The following is a 23,856-nucleotide window of genomic DNA, read 5'->3' on the forward strand; positions in this document are numbered from 1 at the left end:
TTCTCTTTCTTTCTTTTTTCCTTTCTTTCTTTCTTCCTGTCTTCCTTCCTTCCTTCCTTCCTTCCTTCCTTTCTTTCTTTTTTTTAATTTGTGGTCTCTTCCTGGACTTGATAGACCATGGGCTGCATGAGCACAAGCCTTCATATCTCGTTCTCACGGTGCCAGAGCCGGGTTGGCATGCAGTCGGCCTTAGTACATGTGTGGTGAGCAGATGGCTGTGCACCAGCCATGCTGTCATCTGCAAGAGAGAAAGTCGGGCTCACACAGGGTTGATTATAATAATGGAAATTAAAATATACTTCCTTTGAGGAACTGGCACTCTGCTTGCGGTTTCAAAAGCAACATGCGTTTTGTTTCTCAGATACCAAAGTGCTGCAAAGGCTTCTATGGGCCGGACTGCAACCAGTGTCCAGGAGGCTTCTCGAATCCGTGCTCTGGGAACGGCCAGGTGATGAAAACTTTGTCATGAATGCTGAGGTTGACCTGTCCTAAGTCAAGTGGAAAAATAAGTTTTAAAATCACTAAACCAAGAAGTGTTACAGTGTCAACCACTACTCCCAGGAAGTACAAGAAATAGATCAGTTGCTAAAAGAACAGAAGGTTCTGCAGCAGAAGGAATCTGGGGACAGAGGGCAACAGGGGTGGGGAGTGGGGAGTCTGGTGGTGTTCCAGTGTCTGCTTTCCTGCTGCTGACCACTTGACCTTGGATAGCTCAACGAGGCTCCCTCTGACCCCACTTTCCTCTTATGGGAGGTAGCAGGGTACCCTGCATTGACCTCCAAGATTCCTTCCAAAACTAAGATTCTGTGATAATTTAAACAAAAAAAAAAAAAAGCACTGCCCAGCGATTGCCTTTTTTTTAAGTTTATTAATTTATTTTGAGAGAGAGACAGAGACAGAGTGCTAGTGGGGGAGGGGCAGAGAGAGGAGAGAGAATCTTAAGCAGTCTCCGCATCATCAGTGCAGAGCCCGATGTGGGGCTCAAACTCACGAACCATGAGATCATGACCTGAGAGGCAAGATCAAGAGTCAGACGCTTAATTGACTGTGCCACCCAGGTGCCCCTGGGTGATTGCCTTTTTCAACCCACCTCCACAACCTAGTAAAATGTAAAGGCCCAAATTTAACTCACCTAGTTTGGAGGCTAAACAAACAAAGGTAAAACAAGCTACGGTTAACATGGGAAATTACAGATCTACGCATTTAAGAAACCCAGATCTGAAATATGCCCCTTTTGAGGGGAAGGAAAAACCGCACTCATGAGCGGGTTGAGGCGAGGTGAGGAGAACAGGGCAGAGCGGGTACTAATCAGCTACTGCAGCTGACGGCGGGAGGCACGGGGCCCGACCAGGATGCGCGGCGAGCGCTGCAAAGCCAACCTGGAAAAGGCTGAAAAGGCAAAAAGTCTTACGCTGCAGGGGGAGACACTGCTGTCTGAAGTCATAAAGCAGAGCAATGGGACAACGGCCAGCCTTCTTGCTGAAGGTCGGTGGCTTGTCACACCATCCGTCAAGCATTGTTTGCAGGTTCCCAGTGCACCACCGTGACCTCCTTCCTCCCTGAATGGCTTCCCTTAATGTTCGAGATCCCAACTCAGGAGCCCAAGCCTGTCACTGTTTTAGCATCCTACCTGATACCAATACAACTCTGCTTTCTACAAGGAGTCCCAAAGAGATGGAATCTGCACTCAAAAGAGTCAGGCCATGGCACGATGGCATCTGGGACTCCTTCACGGGTGAGCGTTGTCCTAACGCCCTTGGGGCCTCCTTTGCTCGCAGTGCGCAGATGGCCTCGACGGCAACGGGACGTGCATTTGCCAGGATGGCTTCCAAGGCTCCCAGTGCCAGTTCTGCTCAGACCCCAACAAATATGGACCCCGGTGTGACAAAAGTAAGTGGCACTTCCCAGGCTTCCTCCTGCTCCTCGGCCGGGATCCCTGCTGCACTGCAGCAAAGCAATAGTGCAAACACGCCCCCTTGGCTAAGCATTAGACAAAAATGCAGTTGCATAATCTTGAAAACATGCATCATGCTTTTTAAAATTGCATCATGTATATATTTAAGAGGAGAGATACATAGATCTACCAAAATAAATATCGATGTACGTTTCTTCACTAAGATTAGAACTTGAAAGAACAAAATGATTAGATCAGAGTTGCTGTGGAATCAAGCCGGCCAAAGTTAAATCCCCACGCTGCAACTGACAGGTTGTGTGACCTTAGAAAAAGTCTCTCATCGAGCCTCAATTTCCCCATTTATAAAATGAAGTTTGGTACCCACGTCATGGGTTTTTGATGAAGTCAGATCATAATTTAAGGCTTTAGCACAGAGCTTGCACCAGCAAGAAATCCGTAGATGGAGCTGTTACTACTCTCACTACTAACTCATCCATTTGTTACAAAGCACACAGCCCTTCCCCTCTCTTACCTTGTCTGATCTTCATAGCCACCTTTGAAGATGGCCAGGACATTAGAGCACAGCAGGGGCACGGCTGCCGATTTTAATCCACTGTTCTTTGTGCCAAATACGGTTTCTGGGGGAAAAAAATAAAGTTTTATTCCAAAGCCTACTAACGCTGGCATTTTTATGAGGCCAGTGGGGCAGGATGCCGAGGTCAGGGAAGGCTTGGTGGGGGCTGCCTATACCAACGTCTCTCGTCCCGTTCTGTGGCTGCCTGCCATCCCCGGTGGGAGAGCCTCCCCTTCCTTCCGGCCCCCTGTCCCTTGCCAATTAAGCCCTGGCTGGTTTAAAAGTTTATGAAAAGTCTTTTGTTTTAAGTGCAGCTAATGCTTTTCCAGCCCTCTCACTCTGGCTCTCTTCCCTGTCCTGGATATTGGCTCCAAGCACCCACAGGAATCCCTCTCCCATCGCCCTCCTGGGGCAGAACCACAGATGCCTTCCTTTCTGATCTTATCCAAATCCCCAAATCCTTGCCACTGAAGTTTGAGAAACTTCCCCTCCTTCCTCTCTCTCCCGCATGCATTGGAGCCTGAGTCTGAAGCCCACATTGCAATTTTTAAGCACCTGTAATCAAAAGCAAAGTAAACAGCTCAAGTGGAAACTGGTAACAGGCATGTGGAACACCAGCTACTACACTGACCTACTGTGTCGGCACTTGGGCACGAACAGAAATGAAATTTGAAGGCCTAACTTGGAGTCCCTGTTTGAAAACTTAGCAGCAAGTTAAGCAATTTGCTTCGCCTCCCTGGGCCTCCGTTTCCTCACCTGGAAATGAGGATGATGAAAGCACTCACCTTCAGAGGCTGGTGACTGTTCATGAGATGGTGCAGTTCAAGTCTGGCCCAGTGCCTAGGACGAGGTCAGTGGACAGATACTATCAGTTATCCTGGTTTGCTGTGCTAGAGAGTGAGGAGCACGTGTCAGCTGCACATCAGAGGCCATGCTGGCATGAGAAACCCCTTCTACGGATTCCAGAAAGGTCAGAAATTTCCAAACTAAGCTCTCTAACCACGAAGTAAATGAAGGCCGAGTTCCTTGGCCTCTTTCACACACACACACACACACACACACACACACACACACACACACAAAGCATTTCTGAGACTGTGTTATTCCCCTCCTTGATGGGACAGGCAAGCTCCCTGTCTCAGGCACACTGAGAGACACTTGACAAGCTAAGAAATAGCCCCAGAGCCTTCCCCAGATTCAGCCCCACGTTCTTCTCTTCTCTGTAGGCATGAGGGGCGGTGAGGGGAGGTGGTCTCTCTCCTCCATACCTCATGTGTCCCATTGCTACACTCATGCCCCCAGCCCCTCAACGTCCCTCTTCCTTCCCTTCCAGAATGTCTGTGCATTTACGGAACGTGCAATAACAGGATCGACAGTGACGGGGCCTGCCTGGCCGGCACGTGCAGAGAAGGCTCCACAGGGACGTTCTGCCACAAGCAGACCTCCACCTGCGGGCCCTACGTACAGTCCTGTCATATCCACGCCACCTGTGAATACAGCAATGGGACAGCAAGGTAGGCGCCACCCTTAACAGCCCACAGCCACTGTGCTCCCTGTAGATAGACCCCACCCATAACTACACTCTTTGCAAACAAAGCCCTGCTTTCTCTGGCTGCCAGTGTGGCTTTTGTGGAGAAAACCTCAGACTGAGCTGGGTTCAAATTGCAGCACCCCCTGCTTTGAGACTTACCAGCTGTGTGACCGTGGGTAAGTCGCTTAACCTCTCTGAGTCTCACTTTCTTCATCAGTACAGTAAGGATGATGTTGCCTACGTAGCAGGGCACTGGCGATTATAAAAACTGAATGTAAAAGCACCCAGCACCAGGGCTAGCACATCACAGGTGTTCAGTCATGGAAACTATGATTATTATCACCACTTATGCAAAGAAATGAACATTTGTCCACCACTTTCCAACCCTTTAAAAATGCCTTTACTGGGGCACGTGGGTGGCACAGTCAGGTAAGTGTCCAACTCTCCAGCTCAGCTCAGGTCATGATCTCACAGTTGGTGAGTTGGAGCCCCACATCAGGCTCTGCGCTAATTGCACAGAAACTGCTTGGGATTCTGTCTCTCCCTCTCTCTGCCCCTCCCCAGCTTGTGTGCTCGCTCTCTCTCTCTCTCTCTCTCTCTCTCAAAATACATAAGTAAACTTTAAAAATAAAAAAATAAATAAAAATGCTTTTACTTCCTAAAGCCATTAATAATGACTCCCCTGTTAAAGGCATCTTATAGGAAATTGGCTCTTGGTCATTAGATCATGCAGTGGGCTTAGAGATGTGGGAGGGGCAATGTCAGAGGAAGTTTCCCTCTCCAGGAAAATCTGCTTCAAAGTCAGTGACCACCCAAGAAATATCCTGGGAGATGCAGAGAATGTCTAGTATTCTTGGTCTTATTTTTAAAGCATTTTTCTTAATTTGCAATTGCGTAGTTACTTACTTACCTGCTTATGATCTGTCTCCCCCACTAGACCGTGGGCAGCGTGGGCCCAGAGACTGTGTCTTCTCCTCCACGGTGGTCCGATAGAAATGCATCTGCCTTGAGAGTTAGGATCTACATCCATGCATAAGTCAAAAATCACAAGTTATCAAAACTGTCCTTAAAACCTCTGAAATCACCCACAAAGGGCTATCAACATGGGTCTGCAGCAATACTATATAAACTTAGGTAAATCAAACAGTGTTGGAACCCATCAGTCTGGTTTTTTCATGCGGGTACCAGACTAAGTATTTTTTTCCTCCAGGAGCCTTGATACATGAAAAACAATTCTATTTAAATTTTTGTGAAGCACATATGATTGAATTTGCCACAGTGACATGGGATAGGATGAAGCCACAGGCGACCCAGCACCTCTCAGAAGGGTCTCAATAAATTATTAGTGGAATGAAAGAATGAATGAACGGCATGTTTGATAGTTACAGTATCATGATGGGACATTTTGAAATGCGTGTCTGAAAGAAAGGGTGATGGGTCAGTTAACTATGTCCTCGCACGGAATCAGACGCCTGAGAGCGTCTTGCTCCAAAAAAAGAAAATCTGAGGGACCAGAGAGGGGAGAGAGGAGAGGTCTCATCTGACCGTCATTTTCAAGTACGCTAAAAACTATTGCATAGAAGGGACGGGAGTTGTTCTCTGCAGAACCACAGAGGCTAAGCTAGAGGCAGATTCCAGCCCTGTGGAAGCAGGAAAGCTGCCAGACGCGGGGCCTCACGAGAAGCAAGCGTGTACAGGTGCCCTGCTAAAGGCAGCACCTGCTGATCTCATCTCCACAGCTCTGGGAGCGAGATTTTAGACTCTCATTCCCGAGGAGGAAACAGTCTCCCAGAGGTTAAGGGACTCGTCCAGGGTCACACGACTGCTATGAGATGGGGCCTGGCTTCCCAGGTCTGACTGCAGACCCCCCGAAGTGCCCGTGACCACCTGACTACACTGGCTCCCTCCACGAGCGCAAACTGTCAAGCGCCTGGCCAGGAACCGGTTCAGCCCTGGCTGGCCGGCTTTCTCCTGGGCAGTGACTGCTTCCACGTCTGGGGCTGAATGTGTGCACTCACTCTTCTTTCGCAGCTGTGTTTGCAAAGCAGGATACGAAGGGGACGGAAGCCTCTGTTCAGAGACGGACCCTTGCGCAGGATTCACCCCGGGGGGCTGCAGCCACAATGTGAGTGTTGGTCTTCATTTCCAAGCGGCCTGGTGTTTTAGGAAATCCTGACGGAAGGCCTTACCAGAAAGAGCGGTGTCTGATGGCTTTTCGTGTTAGCAGATTTGCTGGATTCCTGAAGTTTTTAAGACGGTGCTGGTGATTTCTGTGAGCTTCCATTCCTAAATCCACATGTGCAAGGGACGTCCCAGGACCACAGGAGCGCGGGTCTTTGGGCTCTTAAAAGCACAGCCTGAGGATCAGATATTGGAGATTGTTAGTACTAAACTACTGATTGAAATATTACAGCTTACAAGAGACGAGTGCACCTGATCTCATTTGCTCTTCCCTCCCCGCCAGCCCAACGGGGCAGATGTTCTTATCCCCATTATACTGATGAAGAAACTGAGGTTTGGGGACAATAATAGAAACTAAATTCTATTATTGGATATAGCCCAGAGGTATAGCCCAAGCCCACCGCTGCCTTCAGAACACCTTTTGATTACCACCACCAGGCCGGAGTCACCTCCATTCCTTACCCACAGTTTAGAACCTCTCTGGCCCACCCACCAAGTATTCATGGCCCACCCACAGCCACAGTGACTTGAGGTGGATCAGATCGCGTTTCTCCCATGCTGAAACCCCTTCAGTAACTTCTCTTGGCTCTGAGGGTGAAATTCAATGTTAATGCCTTGCCCCACCCCCACCAGATGCCCCTTGGGCTAGTCCCACCCACTCAACAACATACCTAGCACCTTTCTCCTCTCCGTGCTGCCTTTCAGCTTCCTAAGGTGGTCATCCCGACAGGTCTGGACTTGGTACCATGGTTAAGAGCTTGGTCTTCAGCATTATAGAGACCTGGGTTTGTGAAGTTTTGTAGCTGTGTGACCAGAGGCAAGTTACTTACCTCCTCTAAGCCTACTTTCCTTACCTGTAACACAGAGACAATAACAGTACCTTCCTCAAGATGATGGCTTATACCAGCCAAACACTAACAACAGTCCCTGGCTCAATAAATGACAGCGATGTTCATGGTGATGGTCATTGGCTGGCCAACAACAAGCAATTCTGTTCCTTAAATCATCTCACCTTTTCTGTGGATCTCAGTGCAAATGTGCATATAGGATACAGTGCATACAGAAATAATTGTTTCTATTGCACTCCATGCAAACATGCGTTTCTAGAATGTACCTCCTTTTTTGGCTTTTGGGATCATGGGGCTCTGAGGTTTCAGAGATTTTGCTTCTTTTCCTCCTGCAGGCAGAATGCATCAAAACCGGCCCGGGGACCCACACATGCGTGTGCCAGCAGGGATGGACCGGGGACGGCAGAGACTGCTCGGAGATCAACAATTGCCTGTTGCCCGGCACCGGTGGCTGCCACGTCAATGCAACCTGTTTGTATGTGGGCCCCGGGCAGGTAGGTGCCACATACTAGAGAGCCTAGAGGAGCAGGACTCCTGCAGTGACTTCTCCCCACTAGACACAGAAGCACTTTGGCTGGAACTTACTGCAGCTTTCTAATCCTTTGTAGTAGGGGAGAATGGGTTAATGGTCACAACAAACCTATGACGTGGGTACTTTTTTTTTTTTTAAGATTCTGTATGTAAGTGAGATCATATGGTATTTGTCTTTCTCTGTCTGATTTACTTCACTTAGCACAATGCCCTTGAGGTCCATCTATGTTGCTGTAAATGGCAAGATCTCATTCTTTTTTATGGCTGAGTAATATTTATATATAGATATAGATATAGATATAGATATAGATATAGATATAGATATAGATATAGATATAGATATCTCACATCTTCTTTTTCCATTTATCAATGGATACTTGAGTTGCTTCCATATCTTGGCTTTTATAAATAATGCTGCCATGAACATGAGACTGCAGATATCTTTTCAAATTTGGATAAATATTCAGAAATGAAATTGCTTGAAGGTATAGTAGCTCTAGTGTTCATATTTTGAGGAACCACCGTACTGTTTTCCATAGTGGCTGCACCAGTTTACATTCCCACCAAGAGTGCATGGGTTCCCCTTTCTCCACATCCTTGCCAACACTTGTTATCTCTTGTCTCTTTGGTGATAGGCCTCCTAACGGGTGTGAGGTGACATCTCATTGTGGTTTTGATTTGCATTTCCCTGATGACTAGTGATGTTGGGCATCTTTTCATGTGTCTGTTGGCCATCTGAGTATCTTTGTTGGAAAAATGTCTATCCAGATCTTCTGCCCATTTTTAAATAGAATTGTTTACTGTTTTGTTACTGCATTGTATGAGTTCTTGGTATATTTTGGATATTAACCACTTATTAGATACATAATTTGCAAATATCTTTTCCCATTTAGTAGATTGTGATTTCATTTTATTGATGGGCTCCTTTGCTATGTAAAAGCTTTTTAGTTTGATGTAGTCCCACTTGCATATTTTTGCTTTTGTTGTAACATAGGTACCGGCATTATTCCATCTTACAAAAGAGGAAATTGAGGCACAGAGATGCTAAATAATTTGCTCACATGACATAGAAAATAAATCATGGTGCGAGATTCACACCCAGTCAGACTCCAGAGCCCCACTCCTAGTCACCACCTGACCGTACAAGTTTCAGTAGAACTCTACAATCTGTCAATCACTCTCACTTAACCTCATGTAAGGGAGACTGAAGCAGAGAAAGCTACTGCTTAGGACCAGTCAGCTCTGGAGAGATGATGACGACTGTACTGTGATTATAGCCATGGAAAGTCCTATTCCTTGGAAGAGCTCCCCGCTGTCTTACATCTCACCAAGCATTTGGCAAGCAATTGCATTCATTTTGACTCACCTGAATTACCAGATTGCATCTGAGAAAGAAAAAAAAAATGTCTTGGTATCTTTATCAGCTTGCTAAGGATGCTGTGACAAAGTATCTCTAGGTGGGTGGCATAGAACAACAAAAAGGTACTGTCTCACAATTCTGCAGACTAGAGGTCCAAGGTCAAGCTGTGGGCAGGCCGGTTTGGTTCCTTCAAAGGTCTGTGAAGAAGAATCTGTTCTGTGCGTCTCTCCTAGCTCTGGCTAGTTTGCTGGCCATCTTTGCATTCCTTGGCTTATATGTGCATCATCCTGACCTCTGCCTTCGTCTTCACATGCGTTCTCCCTGTGTGCCTGTCTGTGTCCAAATCCCACCTTTTTATGAGGACACCAGTCTAATTGGATTAGGACCTACCCACATCCAGTGTGACCTCATCTTAACTAACTATATAATAACAATCCTATTTCCAAGTAAGGTTACATTCTGGGGTACTGGGGTCAAGATTTTAACGTATGAATTGGGGATGATGAGGAATACCCAGCTCCACCCATATTAGTATCTATCCCCTCTCTACTCTTTCTTTCTGTGGACAAATTTTAAAGGCATCCTGATGTGGGAAATGGAGGAAGAGAAAGGTCTTTTTATATTGCCATGTAAGAAATAAAATAGACCATATTTAGGATGCCCACAGTAGTTACTAGTTGGCTTGAAAACAGATATTCCAAGTAGGCACAAATCCTAATTACCATGAATATTTATTTTAAAAGACAAACCATGGGGCATCTGGGTAACTCAGTCGGTTAAGCGTCCAACTCTTGATCTCAGCTCAGGTCATGATCTCACAGTTTGTGAGTTTGAGCTCTGCGTCCAGCTCTCTGCTGTCAGCACAGAGCCTGCTTCGGATCCTCTGTACCCCTCCCTTTTCTGCCCCTTCCCCATTGGTTCTCTCTCTTTCTCTCTCTCCCAAAATAAATTTTTAAAACTTTAAAATAAACAAATAAAAAGACAAACCATATTTGGCTTAATATGTCTGGGTAGGGGTGCGAGAAGGTGCTACCCCAATACTAAATGGAGGAGATTAAACACCCACGTTTACAAAGTCTTGCCCTATCACGTAAAGACGTATTTAGGTGCTACTGTCCACATATACTTGCATCTAAGTTACACATATTTACCTTATAGTGCACACATAGCAAATAATAGTTATATTGTTAAAGATAAAAATTCATAAGTAGAAATTCTATTCATTTCTTCCCACAACTTAATGGGCTGTCTTATATCACGTATGGCCCTTCTAGGATGATGAATTTAAAAAGGAAGTAGCAAGAAACAATCAGACTGGGAAATGTAACGTAGAATGTGCAGACCAGCCGCTCTGGAATTGGAAGTGTAACAAATGAAAGACATTCATTCTGTTTTCTCAGAGGGCCAAGCAGCTACGATTTCCGTGGTTCGGTTTTCAGGCCACATGATGGCAAGGCATGAAAGGCAGTTGTTTTCACATCTCCCCTTTGTTCTTGGAATTACAGAATGAGTGTGAATGCAAGGAAGGATTTCGAGGCAATGGGATTGATTGCGAAGAAATCACTTCGTGCTTGGAACAAACTGGGAAATGTCATCCACTGGTGAGTTACTTCATTTTTCTTTAGCCTTACCTTAACAAGAAAAAAAGCTGGGGCTCCTGGATGGTTCAGTCGGTTAAGCATCTGACTTTGGCTCAGGTCATGATCTCGCAGTTCGTGGGCTTGAGCCCGTGTCGGGCTCTGCGCTAACAGCTCGGTGCCTGGAGCCTGCTTCGGATTCTGCGTCTCCCTCTCTCTCTGCCCTTCCCCTGCTCACGCTCTGTTCCTCTCTCTCTCTCTCTCTCTCTCTCAAAAATAAATAAAAAATTTTTTTAAGTTTAAAAAGAAAATAAGTTACCTGAGAAAGAAAGAAAGCTAGATTACTTCTTATTTGGACCTACTAATGAACAAAATCTTTTCTTCCCCTGAAGAGAGTCCCCAAGCAAAATGAGAGTAGTTCTTACAAATTTCGCCCCAACCCAAGGGTTGGAAGAACCAACATGTAACACAGGGTCCCCAGTGAAATCAGAATTTGAAATAAATAAAAATTCTGCAGCACAAGTATGTTCCAAAGATTGTGTAGGACAAATTTATACCAAAAATTATTCATACCCTCTCCAAAGTTCATCTTCAACTTGGTAATTTTTTATCTGCTAAATCCAGCGATTCTGAACCAACAAGATAACTGGACTCCCATTTCGAATGTCATAACAGAGTTTACCACAAATTATTGGTGACAATGCCCATTCAAGGGTAGAGTGTGTCTTGTGTCTAAATTATGGAAGAACAGGCTTGCAGAAGAGCATCATTATGCACCTGACATCGGAACCAATGAAGATTGCACCTTGGTCACAGTGCTTTTGAAGGCCAGGAGCAGAATCCACACAAATCAACTTACGCAAAAGATGAATTTGCAGGGAGTACCCTAGGGTAGCACCATGGCAGGAAATACAAGCAGACTTCCCAAGGACCCAGAATCAAAACCTGAAGACAGCAAGGTCAAAGCAGCATCTTCCTCTAATCCTCTGAGACTATATGATCTCTCATGTTGCTTTTCTCTGTGCATCTGTTTTCTCTTTGTCTCTTTCTCTCTCTCTCTCTCTCTCTCCCTCTCTCTCTCTCCCTCTCTCCCAACTTTTAATGTTTCTCTTTGCATCTTGGGGGTACACAGCTCCCTTTTCTTAGATCAACGTCACCCTCCACTCCCAAAGAAGAAAGGATCTGACCAACCCAGAGGAGTCCACGTGTCCACATATGAGCCAGTCAATGATGGCCAGGGAGGGTGACGACATATTGGGAACATGGTTGCCAGGGTAGGGGCAGAGTAGTTGTTAAAGAAGAAAGATGGGAGAGATGCCCCCACAGTATCTATTTCTCAAGAATCATGTGAGCCCTTCATAAATCTGAAGGAGATCCAACATTCTTGCTACCTTTAAGCCCAACCAAGTCCTGACAATCCAAACATGGGAAGTTATTGCTACTTTCACTTCCTTCCAAAGCCTGGAGGAAGAAACATAGAGATTCCAGATAAAATCAGTACAGGACAGCCAGCAAAGTTTGAATTTCAGAGCCCCTTTGCCCCCGGCGAAGTTTGAATTTCAGTGAATCCTTCTTCAGCACCAGTGTGCCCCAAACATTACACGGGACATACTTACACTAAAACGTATTTGTTGATCTGAAATTCAAATTCACGTGGTGTCCTGGGCTTTCATAAGCTCAATCTGAGCGGGATGAAAGGGCAGAATGTAATTGTGATTAACGTTTATTGCCTCTGGGCACATTTGCATGTGATAACTGTTGTTGCCATTTTCATGGTGTTTGACAGTTTTAAAATGCTGTCCCCTATATGGATGCATGTGACATTCATAGCCCAGCAGCGAGGCACCAATGTGTAGACAGGAACCTTTCATTGCTACAGGGCAGGGTCTGTGGGTCACTCCCAACATCTTCCAACCCCAGAGCTGCACGTTCTCACCTTAGATGGAGCCAGAGGGCTCACGGATGTAACTCGAGGCAAATCTTTTGTGAGGAATGCCAATTCTTTCTTTTCTCTTCCTTTTTCAGGCAACCTGTCAGTTTACTTCTTCTGGCGTCTGGAGCTGTGTTTGCCAAGAGGGCTATGACGGAGATGGCCTTCTGTGCTATGGAAATGCAGCCGTGGTAAGTGAGCAAGACAAGCTCTTGTGCAGAATAATAAAGACAAAAGTCTTTTAGAAACTAAACAAAACTCTTCGCTAGGATGCCTTTACAGTGCTCTGCCAATCATTTGCTCCAGGAAACTCCCTACGAAGCAAGCTGCTTCGTGCAGATGGCATATGTGTTCTGTGGGTCACAAGCCTATAGGCTGCTGAGGGCTCGCTTTTGTTTGGTACCTTCTATGCACCAAGCAGGGGGACTTCCTTTCTTGGTGTCCTACCTCTTCCTGTTCGCAAACTTCCCTAATGAGCAGCTAACTGACCCTGCTAGCTCTCTAGAAGACAAAGCTAAGCTGCCCGAGGGCCTCAGCGGCAGAGTGGGGGATCCAGCCCGAGGCTGTGTAAGCGCCCAGCTCAGGCACTTAGCCATCAGGGCCGAGTACTCAGGGAGAGGGCCTTGCACATCACACCGAATTGTCCTGGCTCAGACGTGGTCTGTCTCCCCAACCTCAGAACTGTGAACGCTTGAGGGCAGATCTTTGTCTTGTCTCCTACTTCGCTCCCAGTGTTTACAAAGAGTTGTTGAATGAGAAATAAATCGATAAATGTTCTCATTTCATTTTGTTCAACTTGCTGCACTTTGCTTCCTGCCCCTCCTCTCTGCTGAAACCACCCGGCCCACAGTCCTCAGGGCTGCGCCCCCTTCCCACCCAAGCCTCGCCCCAGCCCGCGTTCCCCTGGGCTGATGGCCCATCTGGCCCTCGGCCTTCCTGCCTCTTCAGGGTCCTGCCCACCCTTCACTTTACGCTCTTCCTTCTACTCACCCTGTTGGGCCAGGAGCTCCTGACACCCAGATCATGGAGGGGTGACCCAACATTTTCTCACTGCCCATGAGCCTCGCGTCCTAAAACCTAAGCCCCAACACTCTGCTTTCACAATGCCCTCTCCTCAACAGAAAGCAAGATGAGGTCCAAACCCTTAGCCCGGCGCTCCGGGCATCTCTACGAGGGCTCCACTCACTTAGCCCAGCCATCCGGTTACCTGCTCCACTCGCCTCTCCCACAGACCCTGGCCTCCTCTCCCCATCTTCCTGCCATCAACTCACGTCCCACCTGCACCGCCTCTCCCTTGGAGCAGCCCCCTCAGGAGATCACTCATGCATCTCAACTCTTGCCCTTGTCAGTTTACTAATTCGCTATCTGATAGGTATTTACTAACTCATTTAATAACCTCAGCTACTTTCAAAAAGGAGTGGAGACAACTCTAAGATTTATTGCCTCTGTGCATATTTGCATATGATAACCATTGTGGCCATTTTCATGGTGTTTAATAGTTTTAAAATGCTGTCCCCTACACGGATGCATGTGGCATTCATAACCCCAGCAGCAAGGCATCATCATATTCATTTTTCAGACGAGACACCTGAGTTCTCAGAGAGGTTAAGTGACTTGCCCAAGATCGCACTGGTAGTAAAGGGCAGACTCAGGAAATGAACCTGGTCTTTTTCAACTCAAGGGCCAGAGTTTACCCTACCACACCTGCACATGTGATCTAATGGCCTGATCTAATGGCACTGCCTTCAAAGTCTTAACTTCCCCCAAACAAGTAAAAGTTGTGTGAGGGCAGAAGTCATCTTTTCCTTTTTGTGTCTTTTACCCTCCCTTCACTCCAACCTGGTGCCCACCACAGCGGTTCAGTATACATGTTCATTAACACATTCCACGGTAGAGAAATACAAAGTAGGAGTGGCTAGGACAGAGCATGGCCCGCATCACAGCTTCTATTCTAAGCACTTTAAAACCTTAAGTCCTCCAAATTTCACATCAACCTATCAGTTGGAGCTTTTATTATCTCCATCTTATAGACAAGAAAATTGAGGCCCAGAGAGACTAAGTAACTTGCCTAAGCAATTAGGAAATGACCAAACCAGAGTGAAAACCGGGGTGGTTGGGCCCTGCCTCCCAAGCCACTACTCAAGGTTGGCTCTGAAAGAGGGCTGCCATTGAGCCCTGTGGCCCTCCATGAGGTTGGGTGCCATGTTCTTAACAACTCAATTCCAATTTGGAAGAACTTCAGGTGGTTGTTCTGTCTGAAGTTTCTGGAATTCCTTCTTTGCCTCAAATATAGAGGGTAATGGAGCCACTAAGTGTGAAAGAAACGCGCAGCTCTGGCAACGTGGAAATTCAACCAGCTGGGGCTCCCATTCATGCTGGAAACACAAATGAGCCCAGCCATAGGAAGGCTAAATGCGTGCTACTCAGACACGCACTGTGGTTATGCTTCTCATTCATTGTTCCTTTTCTCGTGTTCTCTCTCATCTCTCCCTCCCTTGCTTGCACGACATGAATAAGGAGTTGTCATTTCTCTCTGCGGCAGCTATATTTAACCAGTGGATAAATGTGAGTACCTTTGTTGGAATGCAGGAAATGTACATAATTTTAGAAATTTGGAATGCATGGAACAGAAAACTGAAAGGAGGGGAGCTGGTAGGAAGGAAGGAAGGCAATCGTCCAGAGCGGTGGCTCTCCACGCTGACTGCACTTTAGGATCACTTTGAATAACCATGCCGAGGCTCCCACCTGCACACCCTCTGATTCGATTGGCCAGAGGTTTACCCTGGGCATCATGCATTGTAAGAGCTTCCCGGGTGATTCTAGCACGCAACCAGGGCTAAAAACTTCTGGTCTAGGTTAAGCCGGAGGGGTCAACTTTTCAACCAATTCAAATGTATACATATGGCTTCATGCATCAAGAGGTCTTTGTGAAAAGTCAGCATATCATTATTGCAATTCACCGAGTTGGATTTGGTATTCATAGTTGCAATCTGGGGTAATCCATGTGCACTTAGCTGTCAGCCCAACATGCCTAGAGGAGCTTTTTCTTCTCCCCTGGAAAGTTCTATAATGCAGAATCCAATCCCCGCTGTACCAGTTGTCTGAATCTCTCTCATCTTTGCATGAGTGGACCAAGGTCCCTTCATGACCAGTGGTTTATTCCCTTTGAGAAGACACGTGCCAAGATAGGTAATCCACTCTGGGACGGCTCTTTACTGTGTAGGGCCTCTCTGCCCCCACCACATGGAAGGGCAGGGACTGAGAATCCTATTGTACAATGATGATTTCCATGTAGACTAACCCCACATGCGTAAGCTTGCCCAGTGGTGAAGTGGACCCAGCTCATCACAATACACAAGAACACATCCTCCCCAACCCTACTTTCAATACTTGAAATCAGCCATGGTGTGAGGGTACACACCACAGAAATCAGGGAACACTACAAATGAAGGCTTTTTGTTTGTTTTTCCTGGGAGCGGCTGTTAAACCTAAGCGCAGCACTTCTACCCAGAACTGGCTCAAGGGAAGAACAAAAAGTAGGTTAAGTTTGATTTCAGGCCTCCAGTGTGTCCCCCATGCTGAAATGCTTCCCATAACCTTCCCACCATCCTTATTCCAAGGGCATCCAAGGGTTCCCAAGGTTCTCTGCACATACATGTACACACACACCCACACACACATGATCAGTAAGATGGTGCTCTGATTCTTTGTTTAGACTAAAGGGTAAATGACTGATCATGACTCAAAGTCTGACTGGAGGATCAGGAAAATGTGCCTTTTGACAAAACTCACAATTTAAATCAGAAGAATGCATCTCATAAGAGCATAGGGGGCACCAGCCAGTGGGTGGGATGGATTTGGGAAAGGGGTCCCTAAGACCTTTCCAGTATCCCTGAAATTACTTCGCATGGGAAGTTTTCATCTCTGCCAAGCATTCAGCCAGCCCTGTCTGTCCTCTAATGTGAATCAGGCCTACTTTCCTTCCCTCCTATGATTCAGAATGCTTCTCTACAAGCCATGCTGTCAGCCGCCTCAAACCTCACTGTCCTCGTGCCCTCCCTGCAAGCTATTGAGAACATGGACCAAGATGAAAAAGCCTTTTGGTTGTCCAAGAGCAATATTCCAGCCCTAATAAAGTAGGTATTATGTATTTAATTCTTCACGATATCTTATTAGCATCAGTGTGAAGGAAGTTCAGTGGAGGGAGGTCACGTGGTCCTTGAGATCCGTGAAACTCAAATGTTCCAGAACTCTCCTACCCCAGGATGATAACAGTTAACGTTATTGACAGCCAACTCTGTGCTAACTGCCTTAGATGTAACTCAGTTCATCCTCCCAGCAACCCTATGAGATGGGCATTAAAATTAGACCTATTTTAGAGATGTGCAAACTGAGGCAAGGGTGATTAAGTAACTAACCCAAGGTTTCATGGCTGATAATTGCAGGGGAAGAGGTTCTGGCTCCAGAACCTATTTTCTTAACTACTCAATGATACTGCCTCATGCATGGATCCTTCACTGTAGCCATTATGGACTGTCGTTTCAGATACCATGTGCTACTAGGCACGTACAGAGTGGCAGATCTGTGGGCTCTGTCACCTTCTGACATGCTGGCAACGTCTTTGCAGGGCAACTTCCTTCACCTGGCAAAGGCAGATGGGGTAAGAGAATGTTGTGATTTGTCTGTTTAGTGGAGATGTGTCATCTGTGTTCATGCTGCCCTCTTAACAATTTCTGTGTTGTGGAAATGTCCAAACATGAGCAAACATGGATCAAGAATAGAACTTCCATGTAGGCATCACCTAGCTTCAACAACTGCCAACATATATTCATACACACACACACACACACACACACACACACACAGGCGTGCACACACACATTACTCTGTAGTAGTGATCCTATAAAATGTGCACCCCCCCCCCACCCACTGGTTGGCCATGTGGCTCCTTCCAACAGACCACAAACTGATCCACAAAGGCAAATCTTTCCATTGTCCTGGGTAAATGTTATGCAATTTCACAACTTTGGTTATTTGTATATGGTTAACTAAAAGCTGATTACTGGTAACCTACTAGAGACGTTATAGATTGCTAAAATTGTATTTTAGGTCGGGGTGGATCAACAAATATCTGTTGAGCACCTTCTACGTGGAGTTAGGGCAGTGCCAGAGCCCCATAGAGCTTGCCCTCTGGCCCTTACTGCCGTGTGTCAGGACTTAGATTCCGTCTTCATCAGGAAGTCTGGCTGCCCTGCTGCATAGGGCAGTGTTTTATAGCTCTTTATGTGAACTGCACAAGATGAAAATGATGATTCTGCTAGAAAGTGGGAACTGCCACATCAGTGGACCCTGGGCCACAGTCAAAAATGTCTTAGAATTACTGCTCTAAAACATTTTTACCTTCCTACTCATTGGCGTGAGCACTGTGAAAAGGGTCTATGCCTAGAATTACCAGAATGTATGTACTTCATCAGATCAGTCTTTTTAGAAAGCCAAAAAGAGTTGAATACAGCCCATGGATTCTTTATATATTATAATAATTCCAGTGCATTACATACGTATATCAATGTGTTGCTTTCCGTAAGTGTTTACTTTTTTTTATGTTTATTTATTTTTGAGAGAGAGAGAGACAGAGCATGAGCGGGGAGGGGTAGAGAGAGAGGGAGACACAGAATCTGAAGCAGGTTCCAGGTTCCAAGCTGTCAGCACAGAGCCTGATGTGGGGCTTGACCCCATGAACCACGAGATCATGACCCGAGCCCAAGTCAGACATTTAACCACCTGAGCCACCCAGGCATCCCTTCCTTCAGTGTTTTAGCTGATTCTCTTAGCAAGCATTTATTGAACACCCATCCTGGGCAGGCTAATCGCAGGTTCTATACATTCTGAGACAAATCAATTGGGACCATTGACCTGGAAGAACTAACCACCAGAGACACATTTTTAATGAGCTCCTATGTCTGATATAAATGTCTCCCTTTAACCAAAAGAGATGTGCAAGGTGGCCAGGAATGCTTATTTCAGGGATTCTGCTGATGTAACTTGGGAGCTGCTCAGGGTGAGACGAGTCCCCTTCTGCACCTAGGGTCCCAGAAGGGATTTTAAATAAAGGGTAATGGTGAGGAGAAGAAGAAAGGAAAGTAGAGAGAATGGAGTCCCAGTTGTGTCATGGTTAGTTGGTGACTGGGTTGGTGGGTAGGTGGGGTAATTAATGCTCTTGAAAAGTAGCTGGATGCTGATCAGGAAAGTCGGTTACTGTCCCCATTAGTTTGCTAAGGCTGCTTTCACCACGCGCCACAAAGTGAGTGGCTCAAACAACAGAGAATTTTGTCTCAAGGTTTTGGAGCCCAGAAGTCCAAGATCGAGGTGTGAGCAAGATTTGTTCCCAAGGGCTGTGGAAGGAGCTGTTCCAGCCTCTCTCCTTGGCTTAGACATGGCCTTCTTCATGCTCACACAGTGTTCTCCCTGTACAGCTATGTCCAAATTTCCTCTTCTTATAAGAACACCAGCCATATTGAACTAAGACCTACCATGATGATCTCACTTTAATGTGATTACCTCTATAAAGACCCTATTTCCAAATAGGTCCCATTCTGAGGTACTAGGTTTAGGACTCCAACGTATGAATATTGAGGACACAATTCAACCCACACAACACTGTCTACACTGCTTTTCAAACTGCAGGGTCACTTTGGTGAGCCTCAACCAGCACTCTCCAAATGAAATAGAAAAGACAAGAATTGGTATTCTGGGGCCTCCCAAATAGTAGAGGAAAGTATCACTTCATTTTGATACGTGTGTGTGTGTGTGTGTGTGTGTGTGTGTGTGTGTGTATGATGTCTAGTGTGTCACAATGTCACAATTAAGGACATTTCTAGCTTTGGGTCATAATCCAAAGTGTGAGAGTTGCTACTGCTCAAGAAGTGTAAAACCCAGAAACACTTTCAGTCCGTGGATGTACGTACGACTCTAAGGACACTCACCTTCCCATGGTGGCTTGCATTTACAGAATATCACAATCGAAGGAGCATCTGTCATTGACAGCGACAATGCAGCCACAAATGGCGTGATACACATCATCAACAAGGTACAGACTTGCAATGTTTCACACATCCTGTTCTGTGTCTTTTGCGGGGACAGCCGACCCTTAACGTAAAAGTAACCTGTGTTGTGCTCCATGACTTTAGTGTTAACACTGTTTAGAGGCTCTGTTCATTCGGTCAGACTCAGCCTATTTATTCAGGCTATATTCTGCCATGGGCCCTACATCAAGGATGGTCACCTAGATTATATTTCTTACTTATGAGGATATCTTAATCAAGAACTGGAGGAGAAGCAAGGGGTTATGTATAGTTTTCCTCTCCCCTTTCTGCATTGTTGCACCCTAAAAAGATGGGGGGAAGGAAGGCCCTAGAAAAAAATGGAAAAGGGTAGAGAAGGTATTTTGAAATTTTCATTTTCTTCTAAGACACAATTCAATGGTACTCAAAGGTATGTGATAAAAAAAAAAAAAGCATAGTGGGAAATGGGAGTTTAAGCTATCCTGTAATTTTCAGTTACTATATTAGGATTTTCATTGAAAATTAAGGTGAGAAGTGAGGGTACATTGGGAACTTTTGAAAGGTGGGAGATTGGAAAAGACAATTAACTAATAGCATTTTAACTAAAATTATCCTCACTTGGCACTTATATACTCATTTTTTATTTTAATTTACAGAAAAGTTCAATTATTTCTATTCAGAAAAGAGAGGCAATTTTAAGACTCCTAGATGCATTATTTTGTAAAAACCTTGCAATTTCTTTGTATTACTGAGAGGCATTAAGAAAAACATTTTCGAGCAAGTGATTCATCACTTGCACAGAAATATGTTGGGTTTATGACTTTTTTTAATGTCTATTTACTTAGAGTGGGGGGAGAGGGAGAGGGAGAGGGAGAGGGAGAGGGAGAGGGAGAGGGAGAGGGAGAGAGAGAGAGAGAGAGAGAGAGAGAGAGAGAGAATCCCAAGGAGGCTCCTCACTGTCAGCGCAGAGCCTGACGCGGGGCTTGAACACATGAACCGTGAGATCACAACCAGAGCCGAAATCAGGAATCAGACGCTTAACCAACTGAGCCACACAGGCGCCCTGGGTTTATGAAGAACATTACTTAGCAAGGGTATTTTTCTTCTCCAATCCTGGCTTTCCAAAGGACTAAAAACCTTTTTGGAAAACATAAAATTACCCCGTCTCATTTACACACCTTGTTAGTACAGCGATACCTCAGTCTGTCTCCTGAACTGAGTATTATCATGGAGCCAGTTCAGGTGTCACCTCCTCTTTCAAGCCTTCCTTCATCCCTGTGGCCCATATCATCAAGGATGACGTGTACTATCTGGGTACCAGCACGGAGCTAGCTATGTGACCTTGGGCAAGCCACAAAACCAATCTGAGCCTCATTTTTCTCCTCTGGTAAGAATTAAATAACACCCTCTCTCTCGATGCCTGCTGCCCAGCAGGCCTTCCCTCCACAAATGCTGGTTTTATGCCTTTCTCCTTCCTCTGTCCTCCCATGGGATGAACTGGGTGTATGGTTCATCCAGCACACGATGCCCTCCCACCTGATGGCAGGTCCCGGGGGGTGGGCCGCACCGCTGTGTCCCTCAGCTGCAGTGGCACCCAGCCTCGTCCATGGTGACAGTTAGGATGGTTGACAGCCCAGCAGGTACAAGGCACTGTACAAAATATCATGTCATGTTCTCTCATTTAATTTTTACACCGGCCCTAAGAAAATAGACGTGACTGTCCTCACGTCACAAGTAGGACAGATAAGGGGCACCCACGTGGCTCTGTCAGTTAAGCGTCAATTCTTGATTTCAGCTCAGGCCATGATCTCACGGTTCGTGAGTTCGAGCCCCGCGTCGGGCTCGGCACTGACAGTGCGGAGCCTGCTTGGGATTCTCTCTGTCTCCCTCTCTCTCTCCCTGTCCCTCCCTCACTCGTGCTTGCTCTCTCTCAAAATAAATAAATAAACACTCTTTTTAAAAACTGAGACAACTAAGGCCCCTCATGGTTAAATAACTGGATTGAGGAAGAAGTTATGTGACCACAAAAGATTCCTGGACACCTGTCAACTGGCTCAAGGTCTCTGCTTAGCCTCTGGGTTGCGCTGGCCCCCTAAGGACCTCCTATACCCGCCCTTGGACCTTCGTCCGGGCCACCATGAACACTTGTACAAGTTGTGCCGTGTATAAAGGCGCCTGGCTAAAACCCAGCCCCCTTCACTCCCCAGGCTGTGCACCCATTTGGTGTCACCAAGTGTCAGAGGAAATGGCGCCCTTTTTAAAATGCGCAGAGAGGGGCGCCTGGGTGGCTCGGTCAGTTAAGCGTCCGACTTCGGCCCAGGTCATGATCTCATGGTCCGTGAGTTCGAGCCCCGCGTCGGGCTCTGTGCTGACAGCTCAGAGCCTGGAGCCTGTTTCAGATTCTGTGTCTCCCTCTCTCTCTGCCCCTCCCCTGTTCATGCTCTGTCTCTCTCTGTCTCAAAAATAAATAAACGTTAAAAAAAAAATTTTTTTAAATGCGCAGAGGCACTCTTCATTGCATGTTGTCACGTGACATGAACCTACATACCAGAGGGCAACCAGCCCTGCTGACACATGCTAACAGAGTTTGGGGGCTTCCTTCCCCAGGTTCTGGTGCCTCGAAGAAGTCTAACTGGCTCCCTACCAAACCTGCTCACGCGGCTGGACCAGATGCCCAACTATTCCATCTTCCGGGGCTACATCATTGTAGGTACCACATTCTCTGTGTGACCCACTCGCTCAGGTCACCTGGCAACGGGAATCTCTCATGCGTTCTTGTCTCCCTCCATTGCAGCAATATAATCTGGCGAGTGCGATCGAGGCAGCTGATGCTTATACAGTGTTTGCTCCAAACAATGATGCCATTGAGAATTACATCCGGGAGAAGAAGATTGCGACTCTAGTAGGTATTGGGAAGGATAACCAGGCAAATTATTTTCTGAACATTCAAACTCAACCTCTTTCCATCCATCAGTCATGTACAATCTCACTCTTTCAATCAAAACTTCCTTGTCCATGTGCAGACACTTAACGTAAACCCACACCGAGACTTTCTCCGCTTTCTTGTTTCATTCATACCCATGGAAGCACACACTGGGGCCCTTGTACATGAGGACACAGGTGTCCCAGGAACCTGGAAGGATCCTCATAGTCACCCTCCTTCCCGGCCCTGCCTCTCTGGCCCCGGGCCACTGAGATGTCTGCAGCAAGGACAGAGAGAAAGTGGGTGGTCTCTGTCTTCATCCTCTTCTCCCACCTCTGTCCTTCCTGGTTTCTAACATCTGGGGCTACACAGCCCAAATTTGTCAAAGGATTTTGTCAAAGAATGCAGAGCTCCAATATGACACTGTCTGCCTCAAAACCCTTGAATGCGTCCCCATCTCAGTTCAGACTACCTCCCCAGATATCTAAGGCCTCCGTTAACTGGCCACCATTCATCCTCTATTCGGTGGTGGCTCCGGAATTTTCACATAGGGGCGGGGGGTTGCCCTGCCCCCGGCCCCCTGCCCCCAGCCCCCTGCCCCATGATGAGAGGACATGTTTGAAGGTGTATTTGCACAGCAAGCACACAGCTTTCTTTCCCTTACATCTTCATATAGGGTGACTGAGCCCCACATACTAACGAAATGTGGACTTACCTGTGAAGCCCCTTAGTGTCATCCTTGGGCCCACCCATTCTCTGCAGAAACCACGTGGTCTAACCGGAGGGACGGTCTCAGAGACCCTAAACAAACCAAGATGTGTTTGGTGCCTTTGTTCATATCTACCCACACATGCAGACACACATGTGCACACACACATGTGCGTGCACACACACACACACACACACACACACATACACACACTGCCCTTTTGCCTTCACTACCTCCTGAATCTCCCTACCTATTCTTCAAGTCCACTCTGACTGCCTCAGGGAAGCTGGCCCTGGCCACCAGAGCCTTCAGAAAATCTCCCCTGCCTCTGAATTCAGACCATTTGCACACCCCTGCAGTACTATCTGGGTGAATTGTCCTTTCAAGTGAGCGAACCTTAGCTCTCCAAGTAGATTATAAACTCCATGAAGTCAGGGACACTGTCCTAGATTTTTGTGACTCACATATTGAAAAAGCAGGACACCTGGGATGGGATCAGTATCCTGGGATCTCCTCTGCCCTGCCCCAGTCCCTTTGAATGTGTCCAGTGGAAAATATTCTTTTCCTCCCCTGGGATGAAACTTCAGGCAATCCCACAACTTTTCCGTTTTTCCCAAAAGTCCTATGACCATGTGAAGTCACAAACACAGTTTCAATTAAGTTTAAAAAAATTCCAGTAATAATCAACATGTCGAACTGGATTTCAAATCACATCTTTCACTGTTCCCTGCTGGGGC

At 46.5% G+C, this 23,856-nt stretch overlaps 1 protein-coding gene across 8 annotated transcripts in view; it reads left to right on the top strand.

Annotated features, from left to right (window-relative positions):
- The window catches only part of STAB2 (stabilin 2), a 165,017-nt gene that overhangs the window by 75,007 nt on the left and 66,154 nt on the right, over positions 1 to 23,856 (top strand). For 7 of the 8 annotated variants that reach the window (XR_007153854.1, XR_007153855.1, XM_047865901.1 and 4 more), the window contains 13 exons: positions 362 to 448; positions 1,779 to 1,890; positions 3,802 to 3,982; positions 6,031 to 6,124; positions 7,364 to 7,522; positions 10,425 to 10,520; positions 12,522 to 12,617; positions 14,944 to 14,991; positions 16,426 to 16,562; positions 16,972 to 17,086; positions 19,436 to 19,513; positions 22,095 to 22,193; positions 22,282 to 22,389. Coding sequence is in view for 6 of the 8 variants with exons in the window: in XM_047865901.1 (XP_047721857.1) it covers positions 362 to 448; positions 1,779 to 1,890; positions 3,802 to 3,982; positions 6,031 to 6,124; positions 7,364 to 7,522; positions 10,425 to 10,520; positions 12,522 to 12,617; positions 14,944 to 14,991; positions 16,426 to 16,562; positions 16,972 to 17,086; positions 19,436 to 19,513; positions 22,095 to 22,193; positions 22,282 to 22,389 (1,410 nt within the window). In the remaining 2 variants the exon portion in view is untranslated. The remainder of the gene's footprint in view (positions 1 to 361; positions 449 to 1,778; positions 1,891 to 3,801; positions 3,983 to 6,030; positions 6,125 to 7,363; positions 7,523 to 10,424; positions 10,521 to 12,521; positions 12,618 to 14,943; positions 14,992 to 16,425; positions 16,563 to 16,971; positions 17,087 to 19,435; positions 19,514 to 22,094; positions 22,194 to 22,281; positions 22,390 to 23,856) is intronic. The other variant, XM_047865904.1, reaches the window with a different exon arrangement.

Source organism: Prionailurus viverrinus, chromosome B4 (assembly GCF_022837055.1).
Source record: "Prionailurus viverrinus isolate Anna chromosome B4, UM_Priviv_1.0, whole genome shotgun sequence".
Taxonomy (NCBI): domain Eukaryota; kingdom Metazoa; phylum Chordata; class Mammalia; order Carnivora; family Felidae; genus Prionailurus; species Prionailurus viverrinus.